The sequence below is a fragment of the Triturus cristatus genome, chromosome 4_1 (assembly GCF_964204655.1).
Source record: "Triturus cristatus chromosome 4_1, aTriCri1.1, whole genome shotgun sequence".
Taxonomy (NCBI): domain Eukaryota; kingdom Metazoa; phylum Chordata; class Amphibia; order Caudata; family Salamandridae; genus Triturus; species Triturus cristatus.
In genome coordinates this window covers 307,716,035-307,740,948 of record NC_140585.1, presented here as the reverse complement: position 1 = coordinate 307,740,948, position 24,914 = coordinate 307,716,035, and the positions used below count along the sequence as shown (strand labels likewise).

General features: G+C 51.7%; 1 protein-coding gene across 2 annotated transcripts in view; it reads right to left on the bottom strand.

Annotated features, from left to right (window-relative positions):
- DCP1B (decapping mRNA 1B) overlaps window positions 1–24,914 on the bottom strand; it is a 221,125-nt gene that overhangs the window by 28,599 nt on the left and 167,612 nt on the right. For both annotated transcript variants that reach the window (XM_085652197.1, XM_085652196.1), the window contains 2 exons: window positions 12,942–13,070; window positions 6,041–6,871 (listed from right to left, as the gene is read on the bottom strand). In XM_085652197.1, coding sequence (XP_085508323.1) covers window positions 6,041–6,871; window positions 12,942–13,070 — 960 coding nt within the window. The remainder of the gene's footprint in view (window positions 1–6,040; window positions 6,872–12,941; window positions 13,071–24,914) is intronic.

Here is a 24,914-nt window from a genome sequence, read left to right as displayed (position 1 = left end):
CTGCTGGATCGTAGTAAGGGTCCCCTTGATCATCATGGTCTGGAGACAGGGTCGGAGAGCGATGAGGCAGGGGTGGAGAAGGAGGAAGTGGGGAGGGTGGAGGAGGTGGGGAAGGCACTCTGAAAGGGGAGCTATCAGTGTCCTTCCTCTTTGGAGGTGGAGCTGGTTTGTCCAAATGTCTTTTTTGAAGACAGTGTCAAATGTCCAGTTTTTAGATCCTTTGTGTCTTTTGCAGAGGATCCGCATGTGTGAAAAGTTCTTGCGACACTGGTTGTTCGGTACAACGGCTTTTTAGGCTTGTCTGTGCCGTGCTTTTTTGGGACCTCCAATTTTTTGTTCTGTGTCGAGAGAGGCTTCGGCACGGGAGTGTCGGCGCCGAGGGCCTTATGATGTTTGGTCGGCACCGAGAGGGCGGGTTTCGACACCAAGGGCTTTGGTGTTGAGCTCGGTGTGGAGGCCGATTTTTTCTTCGGTGCCCCTGGTAGGCTGGCTCGAGCCGGAGCTGCCAGAAGGCTTAATAGGCTTCTTTACCGGGCCCGAAGGTGGGGTGTTAGAAGCAGTGTCCTTCGTCTTGCCTAGGCTCGGAGGCGTGACCGAAGCCTTTTTGGGTATCGGCGTGGGTGTGGGAGGGGGTATAGTACTCACGACCCTCTGCGCCGGGGTGATGTCCTCCACATCTGAGTCGTCAGCCTCGGAAGCACTGACGAGGTCGTCGTCATCTTCTTCGATGTGCTGCTGTACCGGAGCTTCGACGTCGTCCCCGAAGATGTCGATTGGAGCGCAGGTCGAGGAGTGCGCCATGTTGCATCTAGCCCTTCGATCTCGAATAGTCTTTTTCGATCTAAAAGACTTGCAGGCGGGACAGTCTCGAGCCTCGTGTTCAGGGGAGAGGCAGAGGTTGCACACCTCATGAAGATCGGTGTGGGGGAATTTGGACCCACATCGAGGGCACTTCTTGAAGGGAGTTCTTTCCATCAGCCGAGACCGGAGCCGGGATAGGCCCGAAGGCCGCCGCCGACGACCGGAATCGAAGAAGTGTCGAAGAGAAGGTGATTAAGATGATTTATTATCTGAAGAATCTCGATGAGCGAGGATTTGCGTTGATCGTTGAACTGGAAAAGTTCGGAACCGGAGCGCGAAGTATTACATCCGAGCCCGATGGCGGAAAAAAACAATCTGAGGATGGAGCCGAATCCCATGCGCAATACGAACCAAAGGAGGAGTCACCGACCTCGTGACTTCCAAAGACTTTCCAAGAGGAAAAACAAACTGCAAACATCCGGGCCCAACACCAGATGGCGATCTATGCACAGTGTATAATATGCAGCTCATATGCCTCGAACATATTGTTATTTATATTTTGAGGACACCGATGTGATAAATTTGCCCACAGGGGCGAAATTTATTAACAATGAATGCTGAAAAGCGGTCTTTGCGTACTATTGCTGAAATTAGAATAGGCCACAAATTATTAATAATGATATTCCACTGTGATTGCCAATTTCGTAATATAAATGAGTGATCATTTATTATTGAAAAAATTACATGTTTATGGACTAGGAGCTGAAAAAAGAATTTGCGTGCAATGTACATAGTCTTTTTCAAACATGTTAAAAGATGGCCGCCAAGCTTAGGAGGTAGTCCTATTTTTGTTGTCATGAACTTTATCCAAACACTAGTACGAACAAAGTGTATAAAAAAATGCATGTTGCTAGAAACGAACACCGTGACAAAGGTGCTTTCAGGCACCGAAACGCGTTGGTGTTTTATTGACATATATATATATATATATAGGAAATCTCAAAATTCTATTTTGAATAACTTTGGCGCCGGTTGACGAATCCTCACGACATTTTCAAAACTAATGGGGCGCTCCGTTCAGCTCCTACCCTGAAAGTCTCGGGGTGATTCGTCAAGCGGGGGCCGAGAAAAAGTGGGGGTCCCAAAACGCGTTTTCCCCATGCATTTTTCCATAGGACCTTTAGTCGCAGCTACAGCCCGAACAGCTGAACAGAATTACGTGAAATTTGGCAGAGAGGTAGCCATAAGGTCAAGGAAGTGCCTTTTGCAGGTCTGGTGTAAATCTGTTCAGTATTTACAGAGAAAATAGCATTTAAAAGCATATCAATATCTATACGCACGCAGGGTGCGCGCACTGTGCAAGCCCTGTGCGCGCACCCTGCCGTGCGCGAGCGTAATTCTGATTGGTTGTTAGATGTCAGTAAACATTCGAATCGGTTGAAATCAGGAAGTGTCGGCCCCCATTTTGTCTGTCGCACTGAAAAGGAAAGGTGGAGAACGTGAATAGGGGGCAGAGTAGGGAGTTCTTGACCCCCTAGCCATTGTCAGGGGGTCACAGTAGGACCACGAAGGGCAAAAAAAAAAGATTTTAATTTTTTTTAAAAACATCGCGAGGTGCGCGCACTCTGCGCGCAGCCGAAAAAAAACATAAAAAAAATAGAAATAAAAATCAAGTTTAAGTGTTTAGATATTAGGTGGCTCTAAAAAGAGCCCTTGTGTTTATTGAGTGATTTTCGGTGAGAAACCTGAAAAAAATAAATAAATAAATAAATACATAACTTAGCATTTAAAAAAACTTGCAAATTCACTTAAAAAACCATAGGTTTCACACATGTTATAGTTAGCTGGACATTTCACTCATAAAAAACCAATGAAATTCCCCCGTTATAGTTACTTCAGATAACTATAACTCGCGCGACCGCCACTCTATCACAAGGATGAGGTCATCAGTGATGTCAAGAGTGATGCCACTGACCATGTCAAGAGTGATGTAATATGTGACGTCATGAGCAGAGGATTGCGGGCGCGCGAGTTATAGTTATCTGAAGTAACTATAACGGGGGAATTTCATTGTTTTTTTACGAGTGAAATGTCCAGCTAACTATAACATGTGTGAAACCTATGGTTTTTTAAGTGAATATATATATACACACACACACACACAGCACATACATACACAGACATATATACACACAATATATAATTACATGTATGTTTTCTTTACTGGAGTTCCAATCATTTACAAAGATTTAATGGTTCTCGAAACTAAGCAAGCGACGTACTTTTGACTAAACATGTCTGCTGGTTTATTCCGTGAGTATCGACAGACCACCCATGTCCCCCTCTAACTGTATATTCCCTTTCACACTCCCCTGCTCCTCAGCTTCATCATCTGTTGTAAACTGTACCTGCATCCGAATGTTTTGGAGCAGAAGTCAGTTAAAAAGCATCTCCCATAATTTTATGCATCTGGTCACACAACCTGAGGTAGATTTCTGGTTCTGCTGAGGAAGTACACGAGTCTCGAGTGACCATCATTGGGGCGGTGTAACCATTTTCGTTGCACCCGAGGGGTCAAGGCTTCATGTAGCATGGATGTAAATGTGAAGGCTCCGTAACGTGACGGTTTAAGTCAGAAGTCCTAAGATGTAAGAGTCTAAGTTAGGACTTCTCAGATGTCCCTGACATGCCAGCATCTCCCCAATCAGTACATGCTCTGCAACACAAGACCCACTTCACCACCAGACAAGCACAGATTTGGTGCCCCAATAGACTAGCACAGTCTTGCCACCTCTCCCCATCAGACTGGTACAGCATTCGCCATATGCTCCCACCAGACGCGCACAGCCTCAGCCACCGAACCAGTCCTGCACGGCTTCACCTCCCCAAACCAGCACAGCCTTAGCCCCCTTACAATCTTCACAGTCTTATCCCCAGTCCCCCAAGAAATCACACAGCCTCAGCCCCCGCACAATCTGCACATGCTCGCACCGCCACACACAATTCACACAGCCTCTGCATCCCCTCATAATTCGTATAGCTTCAGTCAGCCCCTCACAATCAATACAGACTCGGACCCACAGAACCACAGTCCCCCTCAACCCTGACCAGTCCCAATCCTCTCACATGCCCGGTAGGCTCCTCTATATCCCCTGATTTTACTTCCAATCAACCCGTCTAACCAACCCTTCCCTCAGGCCATCTGAGCTGCCCAACCTTCAGATTCACACACCGCTCAGCCTCCCTGACCTGCACTCTCCCTCAGTCTCCTGATGTGCTTTACCTCAGCCTGCCACTTCTACACTCCATCAGCCCTACTCTCTCGCATTGCCCAAGCATTCCTTTCGCGCACTCCCTCAACCCTCCGGACCCGCACTCCCTCAGCCCTCTGGACCCGCACTCCCTCAGCCCTCCGGACCCGCACTCCCTCAGCCCTCCGGACCCGCACTCCCTCAGCCCTCCGGACCCGCACTCCCTCAGCCCTCCGGACCCGCACTCCCTCAGCCCTCCGGACCCGCACTCCCTCAGCCCTCCGGACCCGCACTCCCTCAGCCCTCCGGACCCGCACTCCCTCAGCCCTCCGGACCCGCACTCCCTCAGCCCTCCGGACCCGCACTCCCTCAGCCCTCCGGACCCGCACTCCCTCAGCCCTCCGGACCCGCACTCCCTCAGCCCTCCGGACCCGCACCCCCCCAGCCCTCCGGACCCGCACCCCCCAAGCCCTCCGGACCCGCACCCCCCCAGCCCTCCGGACCCGCACCCCCCAGCCCTCCGGACCCGCACTCCCCCAGCCCTCCGGACCCGCACTCCCCCAGCCCTCCGGACCCGCACTCCCCCAGCCCTCCGGACCCGCACTCCCCCAGCCCTCCGGACCCGCACTCCACCAGCCCTCCGGACCCGCACTCCACCAGCCCTCCGGACCCGCACTCCACCAGCCCTCCGGACCCGCACTCCACCAGCCCTCCGGACCCGCACTCCACCAGCCCTCCGGACCCGCACTCCCCCAGCCCTCCGGACCCGCACTCCCCCAGCCCTCCGGACCCGCACTCCCCCAGCCCTCCGGACCCGCACTCCCCCAGCCCTCCGGACCCGCACTCCCCCAGCCCTCCGGACCCGCACTCCCCCAGCCCTCCGGACCCGCACTCCCCCAGCCCTCCGGACCCGCACTCCCCCAGCCCTCCGGACCCGCACTCCCCCAGCCCTCCGGACCCGCACTCCCCCAGCCCTCCGGACCCGCACTCCCCCAGCCCTCCGGACCCGCACTCCCCCAGCCCTCCGGACCCGCACTCCCCCAGCCCTCCGGACCCGCACTCCCCCAGCCCTCCGGACCCGCACTCCCCCAGCCCTCCGGACCCGCACTCCCCCAGCCCTCCGGACCCGCACTCCCCCAGCCCTCCGGACCCGCACTCCCCCAGCCCTCCGGACCCGCACTCCCCCAGCCCTCCGGACCCGCATTCCCTTCTGTCCTCCAGACCAGCATTTCCTTCAGCCCACCAGACCAGCATTTCCTTCAGCCCACCAGACCAGCATTTCCTTCAGCCCTCCAGACCAGCATTCCTTCAGCCCTCCAGACCAGCATTCCTTCAGCCCTCCAGACCAGCATTCCTTCAGCCCTCCAGACCAGCATTCCCTCTAACACCCCAGACCTGCACTCCCTCAGCATCCCAGACCCGCACCCTTGACCTGCAGCCCAGTAGCACCCCTGACCTGCAGCTTCGCAGCCCCCATGACCTGCAGTACCGCAGTGTCCATGACCTGCAGTCCCCATGACCTGAAGACACGCAGCCCCCATGACCTGCACACCCTTGAGCCGCCCCAGCATGAACTTAAAACAGTAATTCTGTCTTCCCTGAGACTCCAAAACGCTGAACTAAAGGTACCCAGGGTAGAAGGGAGGGGTGAACAATATTTCCTGTTAGTGGTAGTTCTGCTATACTTTATAGATACATGCTCAACTCTCAGAAATATGATGCAAGGACAAAGTGCCCCAGGAAAAAAGCAGAAAAAATATAAAGATAAGAATCCTTAGATTTTTAGAAGGTTGATGCACAGACGCATGCAAAACAGTGGTGCAAATTCAAGAAGTCAGGACTCTGTCAAAAAGGCAACAGGTGAAGGGAATGAAGACGTAAAATAATTGAATTAATTTGCTGTAGGTCTATAGAAAACGAGCCCCAATGTAGGTACAGGATGAAAGATAACTGAACACATAATCACACACAACTTACATATTCATTACCTGAAAGAGGGGGTTCTGCTTGTCTGCTCGTGAAGTCTTATCCATCCATGATTGCAAAGGCTTCAGTGTGGCAGTACTTTCAGAGACAGTGGGGAACTTTGCTGCTAAAGCAGGTCTACTTGAGGTATTAAACTGCTGCTCCTGCTGCACAATATGAAGTTTTTGTAGCAGCTCCTGTGGGGAAAGAACGTCACTACTTGGTGGTGGGTTTGCAGAAAATGAAAATGGTTGCCTTTGAATCTTGGCGTGGTCAGTGACAAGAGACTGTGGTCTCAGAGTCTCAGTTTTTATGCAAGCGTTGAAATAAACAGGCTGTGGTTGGGTCATGCTCTTAATTTGAGTCCTACTGAAGATGGGAATGGTGGAGCTTACAGGACCTATCGAGCCCTGACCTAATTTGGCCACTGGGCCGTGTTTACCATGCAAAGTTTGCAACAGGCTCTGCTCTTCGCTTATGTCTTGGATGTGGAGAGAAGACACCATACTCTGGTGCGTAACAGGTTGAAAAAGTCCAGTGAATAGGTCCTCTGTGGTGTACATATTACCATTCTCATACAATCTGTTCTCTGGAAGCTCGGAGACTGGATGAAGGTCAGTGCTACGCACCATCAGTTTCTGAATGGCTGGGCAAAGATGCTTTCCTTGAGGGACAGAATTTTTATGAAGTCCTGGCTCATCAGGGTCCTCATAGAATAAGGAGCGTGCCACACCCTGCCGGACAGTAAGTGGTTCTGACTGCTGCTTCTGCTCCTTCTCCAAAGGGTCGGAGGCCGTGCTTGGCTTTCCAAAGAGTGTCATCAATGATAAGTGCTGGGGTTCCGAGTCTGAGAGCTAAGGAGAGACCAAAAGAAAACTGATCATCTTCAATAGAATAACGTTATTTTAGTAAATATATGCATTTTTGAAAGATACCTCATATAATGGTTCTCTACCAAGTAAAAAGGAAGCTCTGACCTTGTTTTCTCCCAACTTTGTGGTACCTGTACACCAGTGGGTACTGTAGCTGCCAGTTAACACAAAGTGCCCCTGACCTCCCATAAATTTTTTAGTAGAAGCAACAAGGAATAGTCTGACAATAACCATAAGAATGGAGAAAGGTTTGTGGAAAAGGTGTGATGGAAAGCACCAACTAGAAACACTGTTATTGCGACTTGAGTTGTTTCTTATCATCGATTGCTTTAGTCTGAAGATACTTCACACCCTCAAAGACTTCCAAAATTTCACCCAGACATAGTGGATATTGGGGATAGAAGCTTGTAAGTTGTAGTCTGCATCCAAGTTACGACGAGTAAGATTTGCCAAAGATTTGTAGAAATAAACTCTTCACACCCTGACCTCCCGTCCAACCCAAACCCATAAGCCAGTGCAACCCATTTTAAAGTGTTGGTAGGCCTGAAATCATCAGCAATCACTCAAATTATTTTATTGAAAATCCATAAGACATTTTTTATATGTCAAGTAAAATATATCCCTACTGCAAATGGTGTTGGGTTGGATGGGCAATGCTAGGTTCGGGGCAAGCAAGGTTGGCGAGAAGCAGGCTTTCGACTTCTACTTAAGAAACATTGCACTGTTCTACCAGAGATGACGAAACTCACAAGAGGAAGAAACAGATGGGATGAGCATCCAAACACCTAAGCCTTGGGGACAAAAGTTTGCATATGCTTGGTTGGAGTGCATTCTGCCTCAACAGCGGGTCTGTCTCTTTAGGCAATTTTTGAAAGTGATTTAGCATAGTAAATAGGAGGCAATCTGTATTCTGTCTGCGAACTATGAAATGTTTAATGCACTAACTAAATTTTATTCAATTACTTGTAGGTTGTTTTCATATGTTCGTATTTTTGTCTAAGTTGTTTTATGATGTGTGTATGGGAATTTGTCTTTCAAACTTTTTTGTAAATAAAATCATAAGAAAAAAAACCCAGTCAAACCACACTAGCATCATCCGTTCGCCTGCATGACAACTATATAACAGAGAAAGATTTAGAGTGCCAAGAAGGTACCACAAAAAGGAGACGCAAGGATCTAAACTGTAAAATGAAGGCTCAGATGTACATGCCGAGTAAGGTTTGAAGGGTGAAAAAGATCTGAGCAGTTGTAATGTAGACAAGCTATAAGTGGAACACAGAGAAGCGTAGGCATCCTGAGAACCTGATGTGAGAAGGAAGATGGCGGATTAACTCCCCCGTGAGGAACAGGCTCCAAGAGCTCCTCTAAACATTGTACTTGTGCATGGTACTTACCATCACCTTTAGAGCACGGAGCAGGAGAAAAGGCATAGCTTTATGCAACTAATTTCCAATGTTACAGCAGGACGCCTAGCTTCTTTTTGGGGACACCCAAGCCTGCTTCCTACATCTAACAGGCTAGGGCTGCTCCATTCTCCATTGGCCCTGCCTGCTGACAACAACGTACGTGATGGCCCCATAAAAGGCTTGTGCTCCGAGGAGCGGGCATTCAAACTGCAACTTGGCTACTGCCCCGCTGGTAAATTCCATCACAGAGCCGCATTTGCAGACAGCGATGGGGGGGGGGCGCGCGAATAAAAAGAATGCACCGCGGATAGGAAGACCGGTCCTGCAACTGCTACACTCCGGGAAGGCAGCAGATATTTTTACAGCTGCCCCAGAATCAGCCATGGCGGAGATGCTGTTGGAGGCGGTACAGCTTGGGCTTGGCCGGCGGGCCGATGGAGATTCTGCTAGGGGCGAAAAACAGCTTCTTTCTACACAGCTGGATACCGAGCAACACAAGGGGTCGCCTTCTATAGGGGGACCAGCCCCTGTAGCACACTGGACTCCACCGACTTTACAGGTATGACAGACAGAGGTGAGTGCTGGCGCTTTCGATATATGCCTGAATACTGCCGACTTTATTATCTCTGCAAACACAGTCAACAGCACAGGTCCTGGCTCTAGCTGAAACTGCTGGTCATAAGGAAGCCAGTTTACTGCCTGGGGACAACCAGGGGTGCGCAAAAACAACAGCACAGGCAGATACTCCTCTCTCAGAGCCATTGCGGCCCTTATCTGCTGATGTACTTGATCTAGGGGCTGATAAGTACTCTAATGATCAATCTAATGAATTTATCCTGACCAATCAGCTCTAGTGGATATTAACCCTCCTCATCTTTCCCCTTGCCAAATACGGATGACTTAAGAGGGCTCAGCTAGCATTGATTCCGCTAAGAAAAAGCCCAATTTTAAATCTGCCAAGTCTATCAGATGTCCTAAAAAGTCAGCTGAACTTTTTAGTAGGGCACAACTTTAAGGTACTGTCTCAGGGCACTCCAAAACAAAGAGGGCAGCCCCTTACGTAAATTGGTCACCTCAAAGGGAGAGGTCAAAGCTATCATCTCGAGACTTTCTAACACTGGACAAGGTGCGGGACAGTGGGGTCGGGGTTACGGGGTTCATTACCACGGAAGGCTGCGCTTCATTGCTGTCAACAGCCAAAACAAATTCTTTGATTCAACTGTCACTCGCATCACCGGCGGCAGGACTTACACTGGCTCACCTATTACTGTGAGTCTGCCAAACTCACTCCTGACCTCACTGGCTGACACTGTCTCAGTAGTAGCCATTGGGCAGGCACTGTCTCCTGACATCAGTGAAATGTATCAGTATATTGACGCGTGGTGATTGAATCCCAACACACTGCAGCAGCAGCTAGAGCTGAGCCTGCCCACCAGGCCTGCCGAGCAGTGCACACTGTGCGCTTCCACTCCAGCTTCACAAAATGTGCTATTAGCAGCCAGCACTGCGGGCCACTTGGCAGCTGAGGAGGTGTTATATTCGTGACTTTGAATTTCAGTGCAGTGATGCGGGCCATCACACTGAAATGTGTTAATCTAACGGCTGACGCGTGGTATTTGGCAGGGCGAGGTTAGAGACATTATTAGAGAGTTTCAAATGGCAGTAACTAGATCAATCAGAGAAAGAGCTCCACAACTAGTCCAGTTATTTGGAGTTCTTCTACGGTGTAGAAGTGATCGACTGGGCAGCAAATCAATTAAAAGTTTGATGGTTAGGACTCTCCTATGGCAATTGGGATTTATTGTCAGGGTCATTTGGAATGAAGGTGGTGCATAGACTCACCAGTTTGAAAATGTTAAAATTTTTGGGGGTTGACTTCTGGCTGAATCTATTTGTACATTTATGGAGGTGGGCCGAGCTTAAAAATATGCCTCTTTTAGTTTGATGTGTATAGGTAAACAGTCAACCTGTTACATTACCCAGATGGTCCAACTATGGGAGCACTAGGAGAGCAAATCTCTGCTTGAATCTGTGATGTCCTATATTGTATACAACTCATTTGCTCACATTTATTTACGCCTGATACGGGTCTGTGAGCTGACAGTAATCCCACGCCATCACTCAACTCTCTTCCCCCCCCCCCCTGTCTGCCTGCCCTCCAAACTCTCTGTAGCCAGGTTAAATCCGGCTCGCCCGACATTCCGCTCAAACCGGATCTCTTCATCAAGCTGCAGGAGCCTCTCCTCCCTCCCTGTTTGGAATTGATCAATCTCTCTCTGTCAGGCGCCACTGTGCCCGGCCCATGGAAGCAGGCTAAAGTCACCCCCTCCTGAAGAAACCGTATGTGGACGCCTCTAGGCCTGAAAACCTCTGCCACATTGCCCTCCTACATTATATTGCCAAGGCTATGGAAAGAAACGTCAGTGGCATCCTGACCAAGTTCCCCGAAGATATTCATATCCTGGATACAACCCCTAGCAGTTTCATGCCTGCACAGAGAACGAAATCTGCACTCCTCCCTGTTACCAAGCAACTTTTCAAGGCCCAGGATGAAAGCAGATCATCAGTCCTGATTCTGCTCGACTTGAGCACAGCATTCAATAAGGTGTTCACAAACTGTTACTTGAGCGCTTACAGGGCATTGGCATAGGTGGGTCAGCACTATCCTAGTTTACTGCCTTCCAATCAAAGCACTCTTTCTAGGCCATATCTCCTCCTCACAGTCCCAACCGCATGCTCTACCTTACGCCGTCCCTCAGGGCTCTTCATTGAGCCCTACCCTGTTTAACATATATAGTCGGTCCCTGGTAAAGGTCATTAAATCTTCGGGGCTTGCGCTGGTGTCGTATGCTGGCGACACCCAGCTCGTTCTTTTACTCTCTGGAAATTCCACGCAAGACATGGCCAACTTCCGAAAATATATGCTTGTTGTAGCAGAGTGGATTAACACAACTGCCCATGTCTGAACGCTAATAAAACAGGTATACGTCTATTAGGCAAACATGCGCATGCCTGAGGTGCCCACTTGTGGCCCTCCTCCATGGATCCTCCCATCCAAGCCCGCCATCAAAAACTTAGGAGTCTGGATGGACAGCACCTTGGTTTTTAAGGCCCAAACCAATTCGGTAGTTGGGACTTGTTTCGGGCTTATGAGAAGTCTTAAACCTAGCCTGGGCCCTCTTCGACCTACGCACTCAAAACATAATTCAGACGGTTATTCTGTCCCGGTTAGATTACTGTAACACTCTGTACCTAGATGCCAACAAATCTGTCACTAGAAGACTCCAGCTGGCCACAAACGCTGCAGCTAGACTGCTATTTTCCTTCCCTAAATTCTACTCTGATTCCGATCTTCTGTGCAAGTTAAATTGGCACTTTAAGACTCTGTGCACGCCCATTAGATCCTGCACTTCTAGGGGGCTTCTATCCTTTCCAGTGTATCACCGTATCGGCCCTTGTGCTCCGCCGACCTTAACCTGGCCATTAGCCCTCGAGTTTGGAGAGTGAGAGCTGGCGGACGTTCTTTAAGGGCCCTGGCCCCTTTTCTCTGGAACACACTTCCCCTCCCAATCAGAAACACCCTGAACCACATGCTTTTCAGGGAATCTCTTAAGACATGGCTCTTCTCCACCTGGCCTCCCTTTGCTTCTGGGATACCAGTAGTTGCAGCTCATTTGTCTTCTGGGTCCAACACTGGGAAACCCAGTGGGGCAGCTATGCGCTTTGAAAAACTTTAAAACATAACATTTAAAAATGTAATAGTGCTTCAAAAAGTTTAAATCTTCATAATTAGAATCCACATACCTAGCGGCAAAACATTAACAGTAACACAAGCAATTTCATTCTCTACCAGAAAAAATATGTTAAAAAATATATTCTATACCACTATTTAATATCACCACGTGTGAGGTTAGAGATAAATAAAATGGTTAGCAACATTTATAAAAGAAGTCTGGTAATTATAGGCAACACAACTTCTGTGCACATACAAAATAAGAAAAGACTTAGCTTCACCAGACCGTACTAGGAGATTGAGCCATCATGAGCTTCACAATTTCAATAATGCAGCTGCATAACAGAGCTCACCAACTCTGCTTCGGTACACCTACACTGTCATGAAATCAATACATTCAAGTGCCATTAACTTGTAGGCAGTAAATCAATACATACCACCACTGAGAATGCTACTACATTAAACAAAGAAGGTCTTGGCAATGTTGGTGTAGTGTTTCTGATGCAGTGGAATTAAACTACACTACCCCATTAAACAATCCACCTATGGGTGTGATGTTAAGCTTTTCATTAGTCATTGATGAAGAAGACGGAAGAAAAAAAATCGAGCCCACTAATTTATGATATTTTTAAATATCTAAGCAGGTCAAAACATAATTCTTCAATTAAGCACAGAGAAGTGAGAAAAAGTATGGTCAGTTTTTCTGTTGTCATGACATGTTTGAAACAACATGGTTTAGGCACACACTACATCACTTACTTGCTCATAGGTGCTTTTGTGAGAGACAGCATTGAACAGGCTAGCAGGTTTTACACTGTCATCTAGGCAGGTGGGGACTAAGGACATTTCAGGAACAATATTAGGTAGACAGCTTGTAAGAAACAGGTTATTTTAGCCATCATCACATACGTACATCGCCGTGTGGAGGTGCTGGCTGCAGCAGGGTCTCTTTTGGCTTCACTGGAATGGGCTTTATCAACTTCGGATTGTCGTAGATGGAAGATGAACTGGATATCTGTTTTGGCTCTGAACATGCTGTGCACTGAAATAGAAACTGGATGGTGAGTTAAACCTGTCATTAACTAGAAAACAAGTCCACCAACAAGATACATCTTCATGAAGATTATAAAAGAAGAGTAAGTATAAATTCATGGATTTGGTAAATAATCGAAAATCTAAATGCTGCACAGTTGTTTCATCAAGACCGTTCAAATGGTGTTGAGAATTGAAATCGTGCAAACTTAAACAACAAATAAAGAGTGTTCATGGTGGTGTTAATGATGCACGCCATTTATGGGACCTTGGGCAATATACTCGGGATAATGATGACAAAAGAAAGTGTTTAGCAGGACTTCTTGCAAAAGCCCATTAAGACTTTGGTACAAGGACGCCTTCCTTCATCGAGGGTTAGGACTAGGAGGTAAAAATCAGAATCCTTGCGTGGTGCTTAGGGAGTTTCATGTTTGCAAAAGCATCAGAAAGCATGAAACTGCCCATGCCACTGCAGGTGTGCGGCCATCGACAGTTTTGAAAACCAGTCAGAGGAATTTATAGAGGGCCATGCACCTACATCTAAGAGCCTGCCTGCAGAATGTGAAAGGGAGAAAATGCAATTGTATGGAGGAAGGAATATGCTACTTACCAGTATGCATCTGTTCTTGGCATGTAGAGCTGCAGATCTACACACTGTGCATAGATTGCCATCTGGTGTTGGGCCCAGATGTTTGCACTTTTTTTTGTCTTGGAAAGTCTTTGGAAGTCACGAAGTATGTGACTCCTCCTTTGGATCATAGCGCGCATGGGCATCAGCTCTATCCTCAGATTGTTTTTCGCCAGCAGGGAAATGATGGAGCTTAGTAAGAAACAGGAAAGACGCCCACGTGCGGTGTATCTAAGTAAGATAATACTGGAACAGATAAAGGCGGGTGGGCCTGTGTAGATCTGCAGCTCTACATGCCAAGAACAGATGCATACTGGTAAGTAGCATATTCCGTTCGAGGCATATGAGCTGCAGCTTACACACTATGCATAGATTGTAAAGCAGTACCCACCCCTAGCAGCAACCACCAGTATCTGTTGCAGTAGTTTGAAATAGTGTTTTGAGTACAGCCTGGCTCACACTAGCCTGTTGTTTAGTTTGCACATCGACACAATACTTCTTTGTGAATGTGTGCGGTGTAGACCATGTAGCTGCTCTGCAGATAATTAAAGGAATGTTTCCTAGAAATGTCATTGAAGCCCCTATCTTTCGTGCAGAGTGGGCTTTAGGAGGAACAGATAACATACGTTTTGCTTTGTGGTAACAAATCTGTATGCATTTGACAATCCACCTAGCTATCCCAGATTTTGATATGGGGTTGCCTTTGTGTGGTGGTGAGAAAGACACAAATAGTTGTTTGGTCTTACGAAAGGGTTTTGTTCTCTCTATGTAGTATAGTAGTGCTCTTTTGACATCCAAGGTGTGAAGAGCTCTTTCTGCGACTGTTTGTGGCTGCGAGAAGAATACAGGCAGCTCTACAGATTGACTGAGGTGGAAGGGAGAAATGACTTTAGGGAGGAATTTAGGATTAGTTCGGAGAACAACTTTATTAAGATGCATCTGGAGAAAGGGTTCTTGAATGGTTAGTGCTTGTAGTTCACTAACTCTTCGTAAAGAAGTAATGGCTATGAGGAAAGCAGTTTTCCATGTTAAGAATTGTAGCTCACATTTATGCAGCGGTTCAAATGGAGGCCCCATTAGTCTTGTGAGAACGATGGTTAAATTCCACACAGCGGAAGGTGGTACTCTGGGGGGAATTATTCTCTTGAGTCCCTCCATAAAAGCCTTTATGGCAGGTACCCCGAAAAGTGAGAGATGCTGTCTATTTTGTAGATATGCTGCTATGGCAGCAAGATGCAATCTGATAGAGGTATAGGCTAGGTTGCATCTTTGGAGGTGTAGTAAGTAGTCTATGATGTGTTGGATAGACACATCTAGGAGATTAGTGTCGTTGTTATGGCAGTATACTACGAATCTTTTCCACTTGGCTGCATAGCATGCTCTAGTGGTAGGCCGTCTAGCTTCTTTGATGACGTTCATACAGTCAGGAGGAAGGTTACGGTAACCAAATTCTAGGACTTCAGGAGCCAGATCGCTAGGTTGAGCTGAGCTGGGTGTTGGATCTCTCCATGGTTCTGGGTTAAGAGGCGTAGAGAGGTGTGTAGTTTTTGGTGCTGAACTACTCTAAGTTACAGCAGTGTGGTGTACCATGGCTGTCTGGCCCAAGCTGGAGCAACTAGAATGAGCGTTAATGAGTGTTGCTATAGTTTGCACATCACTAACGGAATGAGTGGGGGAGGCGGAAAAGCGTACGCAAATCTGCCTGACCAGTTCATCCATATCGCATTGCCTTTGGACAATGGGTGAGGATACCTGGTGGCGAAGTTTGGGCATGTGGCGTTTTCTTGGGTGGCGTAGAGGTCTATCTGTGGTTGCCCCCAAATCTGAAAAAACGGTTGAAGAACTTGTGGTTGAAGTTCCCACTCGTGGATTTGTTCTGTTTGATGGCTCAAGAGATCGGCTATTGTGTTCTGGACTCCTGGGACATGTTGGGCTAGGAGAAAAATGTTCTGAGGTATAGCCCACCTCCATATGCTCTGTGCAAGCTGAGAGAGCTGCAGAGAGTGTGTCCCGCCTTGTTTTTAGATATAATACATGGCTGTCATGTTGTCGGTGCGGACTGAGACAGTCTTGCCTGATATTTGTTTTTTTAAATGCTTTTAACGCTAGGAATATGGCTAGTAACTCCAAGTGGTTGATGTGGAGTAACTTTTGTTGAGGTGCCCACCTGCCCTGCATTGTGTGATGTAGTAGGTGAGCTCCCCAGCCGGAGAGTTATGCGTCCGCTGTCATGACTATTTGAGGAACTGGCTCGAGGATCGGTCGCCCTTTGAAAAGGTTCTTGGTGTTCCACCACTACAGAGAGCGATGGGAACGACCATTTACCAACACCAGATCTGTTAGCTGACCTTGAGCCTGGTTCCATTGGCGTGCTAAGCACACTTGGAGAGGATGCATATGGAGTCTTGCATGAGGCACTATGAATATGCAAGAGGCCATCATCCCTATGAGTTGCATGAACACTCGAGCTGGAAGGGAGTGTTGCGGTTGGAATTTGGCGAGAAGAGCTTGTATGCTTGCTATCCAGGCGGGACTGGGATAGGCTAGCACCTTTGAGGTGTCTATTGTGGCACCGAGGTATTGTTGCATGTGGGACAGTTGCAGCTTGGACTTGGCGTGATTTATTGTGAACCCCAGGTCGTGAAGTTGTTGAATAGTGGCGTGAGTGCGTTGTACACACCGATTGTACGATTTGGCTTTTATAAGCCAGTCATCTAGATATGGGAAGACATGTATGTGTTGTCTTCTCAGGTGTGCTGCCACCACTGCTAGGCACTTGGTAAACACTCTTGGTGCTGTGGTGACTCCAAATGGGAGTACTTTGAATTGATAGTGCTGACCGTCCACTATGAATCTGAGATATTTTCTGTGAGCGCTGTGAATGGAAATGTGGAAATAGGCGTCCTTGAGGTCTAGAGTAGCAAGGAAGACGTCCTGGGAAAGCAGAGGGAGGACCTGCTGAAGTGTGACCATGTGGAAGTGGTCTGAATGTATGTATAGGTTTAGGGGTCTGAGGTCTAAAATAGGCCTTAGGGGGGCGTGGCCAAGATGGCGGAGTGAGCGGTCGCACTCTCCGTGAGCTCCTGAATCCCCAGGCCCTTGGACCGAGAATTTTAGCAGTATCTCCCCCATATCTGCTGGGAGATCGTGGGGAAAGAAGGGGAGTACCAGCGACCCGGCGGTGGGACTCAGTGAGACCCCGAACGATATCGCAGGAGGCCGCGGAAGGCAAGCGCGGGACGGAGCAGCAGGGAGGGGCCGAGAGCCGGAGCCTGCCGACGCGGACCACGGTGCGGAGCCAAAGCACCCCCGAGGCTGAGCCGGCGAGAACCTACCCCGATTGACGGAGAAACAGGGAACGGGACTGCCAGAAGACCCTCACGGGGAGAGGTCAACTGAAGACGGCGGGAGGCGGAGCCGAGGCCGGGGCCCGGAGCCACTACACGGCGCGGAGCCGGGGGCGCGGCCTACAGGCGGACAGCGAGGTGGAGAGCGACAGCGGAGCCCCGCATCGGAGGCCCTGGTGAGGAGGTACTCTGGCGAGATAGCCTGGGCGGCAGCCGGTCCTGGGCTCCGCGGGGGACACAACGGATGGCCCCGCTAGCCACCTGACGTCAGAGGAAGAGCGGCAGAGCGGTACAGGGCCCAGTGAGGAGTGCGGAGGAGCGTGGGGGCGAGCGCGGCAGGAGAAGAGGTCGAGGTACACCCGGCGGCCTGGCCAAGGGCCCAGCACGCATCTGCCTGGGGGAGTCGCCCCTGTATTGCTTAGAGACGGACAGTTCGCCTGCCGGAGCAGCCGGTGAGCCCCGGAGGACTGCAACAGCGGAACCGGGCCCGGATCGGGCGATCTAGGCCCCTGGAAGGACATGTGGCATCTTGCGAGGAACGGCCAGGGGCCTGCGGAGGGCGCCACCTGCGTGGCCGGGGGCCGGGTGGAGGACACTAGTGTATCCGGCAAGACTCGGAGTGGACGGTTAGCCCCCCCCCCCCCTGGCCGGCGCTGTTCCCTGGGAAGGGCTGCAGAGAGAGAAAGTAGGCCCCACGGACTCGCGCTGCCACCCAGGGGTGAGAGGCAGCGGCACCGGGACTGAAGGCCCGAGAGAGGAGCAGGCTGAGGAGACCCGCCTGCGGTGTGTCACGTCTCCGGGCCCGAGAGGTGAGGTGGGGGCTCGGCGGGGCCCTGGCGGTGGTGGGCTGGTGCCGCCCGACCAACCGACGCAGCAGGAGGACGGGAGACCGAAGAAGCGTGGAGCGAGACCCGTGGCCTAGCGACGCCGGCAGGCGGGTGGAGCACCCAAGACACGGGAGGAGCCGGCCGCCCCCTACCAATGGCAGGCAACAGAAGCAGCAAGAAGGGGGACCGCACTCTCCCGGAGATGCTCAGCAGGAACCACCAGAGGGTGGATAAGGGGCAACCGTCGCCGGGCTCCTCCGGGGGTGCGCAGGAGACGGACGAGAGAGAGCCGCCGGTGACTAGAGCCTTCATGGAGTCACTCTTCAGCTCCCTTAGGGATGACTTTCAAACGCTGAAACAGGAGGTCGCTGGGGAGATGCGAGAGGTGCGCAGAGAGGTAGACGGCCTGGGAGAGCGGGTGGCTTCCGTGGAGGGTGCTGGTCAGAGGAGGGACGAGGACATTGAGCAGTTGCAGCAGGAGGTGCTGCGCCTCCGAGACCAACAGCTCGACCTGCAAGCCCATAATGAGGACCTTGAAAACAGATCCCGGCGGAACATTCGGGTCCGGGGAGTTCCGAGCGCGGACGAGGGGTCTGATGTGACCAGCTACCTACAGAACCTGTTCAGGGAGATCTTGGGAGAGGCGACGGACTTCCCCATCCGGATTGACAGAGCACATAGGGTGGGCCCGCCGAGACGCACGTCAGCACCACCGCCGGATATTCTGGCCTTTCTACCGGACTTTCCACTCAAGGAGCGAATCTTGGCTGAGGCAAGGAAGAAGTCATCCCTGACCTTTCGAGGACACCCAGTGGCTTTGTATCAGGACTTATCTGCCATAACGCTTCAGAAACGCAAAGCTTTCAGGATTGCCACAGACTTTCTGAGGGAGCACAGCACGCCCTACGCCTGGGGGCACCCCTTCTGACTCATCTTTCGGTGGAATGGCACTTTGCACCAACTACGCTCCCTGCGGGAGACCTGCGGGGTATTGGGCATTCCTGAGACGGAGGAGGATACGGCTACGCCGCACCGGAGGCGCGTTACCAGAGACGGCTGGCAGCGGGTGACGGGGCGGAATTCTTCTGGCCGCACCGTGAGGCCGGACTCACCCACCATCAGGGCTGGCATGGCCGGCGCGGTGCTCGAGGTGGCCAGAGACACCGCCGCTGGTGACGTCGCATTGACGGCGTAAGAACACTCCGGGGGAGATCATCACAGCTTACTTCACTTTGCAGGTTTGGGGGCTCTGGGGGGGGAGGGGGTAGCGGGGAGGAGACGGTGGCTGGACGTCCACTTAAGTTACTCACCACAGACTAGTCCCTCGTGGGACTCGGCTGGGACTATGGTTCATTGGGGTTGGAGGACGGGGGAGGGAGGGAGGGAAGGGTGGGGTTTGGGGTTGTTCGACTGTTGTCCAAGGGGTTGCTTGTTGGGGTTCGGGGGGGTTCGTTTAGGTTGTGGGGTTGAGGGAAGGGAGTGGTTGGGGGGTTGAGTGGGAGTGTGGGGGGGGGGCTCGGGAGGGGAGGGGGGGAACGTCCAGTGCACCACAGGGATTACGGCCGCCTTGGCGGCGCTCTTGAGAGGGACTCCGCGCCAGCGGAGGCTTTGCGCTACTTCACCTATCCTTCCCTATGCCGCCTACCACTCTTAAGCTCGTGACACTTAATGTTCGGGGCCTCAACAACCCGGTTAAGCGGTGCGCTGTGTTATCCCTACTAGAAAGCACCCGAGCAGACATCTGCCTCCTCCAGGAGACTCACTTGTTGCCTCGGGACTGCCACAGGCTCCGATTCCACAAATTCCCGACTCAACTCTTTTCTTCTGGCAATGCTAAGACGGCGGGGGTGGCGATTTTGGTGGCCAGGCAGTTCAGGGGAGAGATCTTGCACAAACAATCCGAACAGAAAGGGAGACTGTTAGCCTATAGGTTCAGGGTGGGGGGTATCCACTTCACAGTGGGATCTGTATATAGCCCAAACGAACAACAAGAACGCTTCTTACGCGCAGCTTTGGAAGATGTCACTGCCTAACAGGACAGGCACATTATCCTCGGGGGTGACCTCAATATGGTCTTTGACTCGGCCCTAAACAGATCCGCGCTTCGCTCTCCGCAGGCGGGGGAATTCTCGGCCGGGTGTAAGACACAGCTGGCGGAGCTGGACCTCCATGACCTCTGGCGCCGCATGCATCCTACTGATAGAGACTATTCATACTACTCCCACGCACATAAGACCTACGCGCGCCTGGATCACTTTTTGGTCACCGCGCCGGTATGTGCGATAGCTACCGCGACAGAGATGGGGGTGGTCTCCCTGTCTGATCACGCTCCGGTCACCGTCGAGCTTTGACTGCCGCCGATCTCGGGTCCACCGCGGGTTTGGCGCCTGCGGGACACATTGCTGCATAGGAAGGCAGTAGTCACGCAAGTGACGCATGCCATCCAGGACTACCTGTCCCATAATGCGGATTCCAACACTTCGCAAGCGACACAGTGGGCGGCCATGAAGGCGGTGATACGGGGGGAGTTTATAGCTCTTTCCTCAGCCGACAACAAGGAGCGGCGGCACTAGAGGGAGGAGCTCACCCAGCGGGTCCGCGAACTGGAACAGGTGCACCGCAGGACAGGGGCTCCCCGGGTATGGCGGCAGCTAAAGAAGGCCAGAAAGCTCTTGGCGGCCCTGGACATGGACCGCGCGGAGTACGCGGCTTTGCGCTTACGCCATGCCTACTACACGGGAGGGGATAGATGTGGCCGGCTGCTGGCGAACAGGCTTAGAGCGGCTCGACAACAACAGGTAGTGAAGGAGGTCTCCGACTCCACGGGGTCGATGGTTACGGAGGACACCCATATAGCTGAGGCTTTCCGGGGATTTTATGCGGACCTCTATACGGGGGACCCCCCGGATGCATCGGCGTCGGCGGCCTATTTGGACTCGATTGCCCTCCCCTCCCTGACGCCTTTGCAGGCGGAGCACCTGGACAGGGATATACGAGTTGAGGAAGTGATCTCCGCCATCGCCCGACTTAAACACGGGAAGGCCCCGGGGCCGGATGGCTACACATCCCTTTTCTACAAAACGTTCTGTGCGACGCTGGCCCCGCTTCTCACGCGCCTCTTCAACTCCTTCACTGCTCCCGGGGCCATCCCACCGGACCTGCTGCAAGCCTCTATCACGGTCATCCCCAAACCGGGGAAGGACCGGACGCAATGTAGTTCCTACAGGCCGATCTCACTTTTGAACGTGGATCTTAAGCTATACACTGGGATCCTAGCGGCCCGGTTGGCTCCCCACCTCCCGGGCCTTATAGACCCAGACCAGGCGGGCTTTGTCCCGGGACGGCAGACAACACCAAGCGGATAGTTCACCTCTTAGAAAAAGCATCACGGATCCCAGGGGAGAGAATGATGCTTTCGGTGGACGCGGAAAAGGCGTTTGACCGCGTCCACTGGCCTTTTTTGGAGCAGGTCCTGCGGAGGGTGGGGATAGGGGACAGATTCTGATCATGGATTTTCAATTGCTACAAATCTCCGACGGCAGCGGTACGGGTGAATGGCTACAGCTCCAGAAGTTTTGCCATTGAGAGGGGCACGAGGCAGGGTTGCCCGCTATCGCCCTTGCTCTTCGCCCTGTACATGGAGCCTTTCGCCCAACGGGTGCGTCATAACCCAGCAGTGAGGGGGGTGCAGTTCGGAGGCTTCACTCATGCCATTAGCCTGTACGCGGATGACGTCATACTGTCGCTGGATGATCCGCTCACTGCCGTTCCGGCGTGTATCGAGGAGTTGGACTCCTTTGCAGCGGTTTCGGGATTCAAAATGAACGTGGGGAAGTCAGTGGCGTTGGACGTGTCGCTCAAGCCAGCTACTAGGACTTTGTTGCAGGACCTCTTCCCGATGCTCTGGTCGAAAGAGTTGGTGCCTTATCTCGGGATTCAGCTGGCTCCCACCTTGCCGGCTATGGTGGCGGCTAATTATGCCGCTTTGGGCAGGAAGATTCGAGAGGAGATAGGCCGGTGGGATCGCAGCGCCTTGTCATGGCTGGGCAGAATAGCTGCCATCAAAATGACTGTTTTGCCCCAGATTTTGTATTTGTTTAGGGCGTTACCATTGCAGCCGCCTACGGGCTGGATCCAGCAGACGCAGTCGGACCTGGCGCGTTTCATATGGCGGGGCAAGAAGCCCAGGATGAAAAGGGCGCTCTCTATGCTCCCGCCGGAGGCCGGGGGGCTGGGGATCCCGGACCTCCGCAGGTACTTTCAGGCAGTGCAGTTACGTTACTTGGTGGAGTGGAGTAGGTGGGAATCCGACAAGCACTGGCTTTTTCAGGATCAAGCGGTGGCGGGCAGGCCCTTGCAAGAGGTGCCGTTCCTTCGAAGGGCTCACCGCCCGGCGAATCTATATGCCTCCTTCGTCACGCGAGTACCCCTACGGGTCTGGGATGCTACCAACGCTGTGCACGGCCTGACAACATTCCCTTCACCTCTCACACCCTTGCTGGATAATCCGGACTTCACCCCGGGACTGGAGAAGGGGGCCTTCCCTCTCTGGCGGGAGGCGGGGTGTCGGGCCCTGTGTCATATGTATGACCCGGAAGGGGTCATCCCCTTTGTGCGCTTCAGACAGGAGTATGCGCTCCCGGAGACCGAGAGGTTGCACTACCTACAGGCTCGCCACTGGGCGCTGCATCCACAGGTGCGAGAGACGGCTGATAGGAGACTTCTCCCGTATGAGCGGTGGCTTCTGACTCGCACGTCCGACGCGAAGTTGATCACCGATCTCTACAAGCTGTTACAAACACCCTCCTCCCACTTTTATAATCCGGGACGGGAGCGCTGGGAGAGGGAACTGGGCAGGTCGCTGAGCCATAGGGAATGGGAGCAGGTGGCATATAGGGCCAGGCACTCGGCGTTCCATATGGGACTCACTGACACGTTCACCAAAGTCTCGACGTACTGGTACTACACCCCGGAGCGCATACACGACATGGATCATAGCAAGGACGCTAACTGCTGGAGGGGATGCGGGCGGGTGGGCACGCTGCTACACATCCTGTGGGGCTGTCCGCTCCTCGACTCTTATTGGAAGGAGGTGATAGACGATATCGATTCCCATTTTGCCACTGAGCTGCCGCGCTTCCCTGCATACATATTACTGGGCCTCCCGAACGGGTTGATGTATCCCTTGAAATCCCGCAGGGGTAGACAGATAGCTATTGCACTGGGATCGGCGATGCAGAACATCCTCGCGCACTGGCGCTCCAAGACACTCCCCACGGTCACGGGCTGGCTTCACAGATTATGGCATGTGTTGGGGATGGAGAAATTGTCGCTTACACTGGCAGGGGATATAGAGCAGTTCAATGATCTCTGGCAGCCGTTTCGGTCCCTGCTGGTTACTGAATTCAGGGAACTGACCTGCCCGAGATATCTTTGCCTCCTGCGGCTTACGGCCCTGGAGGAATCTGCCTCTTAATTGGTAATGGGGTGGAGTCCCTCTGGGAGAGACAGGGAGGGGGAGACGGAGTGGATCAGACCTACGCACTGGACGGGGGGAGGGCAGGGTTTGGGGTGGGGGAATGGGCATTAGGGGTGGGGGAGGTTGGTTCGGGAGGGGGGGGGGGACTGTTTTTGATTGTTACGGCACTGTTCATCATCGAGGGTCACAGCGGACTGCAGTATTATTAGAATGTTCGCTACAGGGCCTCCAGCCCGGCATTGGACTTCGCCGCTGTACTCGTATACTCACGATGTGTCGTATTGTTTGTTTCTATGCATTGCAATAATAATAAAAACATTTTAAACCTAAAATAGGCCTTAGAGATCCGTCCTCTTTTGGTATGAGAAAATAGAGGGAGTAGACTCCCTTGTTTTGTTGGTGCAGGGGAACTGGTTCTATTGCACTTTTTTGTAGGAGAGAGATTACCTCCTGCTTTAACAGCAACAAATGTTCTTGTGACATTGGACGGTGTTTGGGTGGTATGTTTGGGGGGTAGATTTTACTTCGAGACAGTAACCTGATTGAATGATTTCGAGGACCCACCTGTCTGAAGTGATGTTTATCCAGGCAGGGAGAAAATGGTGGAGTCTTCCCCCGACTGGATTGGAATATTCGGGGTGGAGCAGGGGGGGGGGGAGTGCAGGGATGTCATGGGGTAGGTGTGGAGGCAGAGCGGAAGTTGTTGTTTTTGCCTCTGCCTTTGCTGTTATTCCCTCTGTAACCACCCCTTTGGTAACCTCTAGTAAAGGTGGATTGTACGGGAGCTTTGTAATAGGTGGAGGGGCTATCAGAGGAGTAGCCTCGATGGGTGCTTCTAAATGATGAGCGACGAAAAGACCGTCTGGGAGCTTGCGATTGCAAGGCTCCCATAGATTTGGCGGTGTCTGTAGCCTTCTTCATTTTCTCGAGGGATACGTCTACATTGGGTCCAAATAGGTGTTGCTCATCAAAAGGCTGATTGAGTATAGAACTCTATACCTCGGGTTTAAAACCTGATCAACTTAACCAGGCATGCATGCGCAAAAGGACACTGGGGTTGATGGCCCTTGAGGCGGCATCTGCTGCATCTAGGGCACAGCGAATGGAGGTGTTAGTGATGGTCTTACACTCTTGGATTAGTTCACTGGCCCGGTTTTTATATTTGTCAGGGAGGTGCTGCATTATGGACTCAAGTTCATCATAATGTGGCCTGTCATACCTGGCTAGGAGCGCTTGGGTGTTAGCAATACGCCAAATATTTGCTGCCTGTGACGCTGTGCGTTTGCCAGAGGCGTCTAGGTGTTTTGAATCCTTGTCTGGTGGTGGTGCGTACCTGACGTTTGGAAATTTGCTCTCTTCCTGGCATTAGAGACTAATAGGGAGTCTAGTGGGTCCCCTAGGGGTTGATCTTCCGCACCTCCCCCTGCATCATCTGAGGTGTTATCATCATCATCATCATCATCATCATCATCAATTGGGGTAGGTGATGGTGTGGGAGAGTGGTGTGGTGGGGGAGCAGGAGGAGGAGAAGGAATCCTTAATGGAGAGGTAAAAAGTGGTGGTGCGGGCGCAG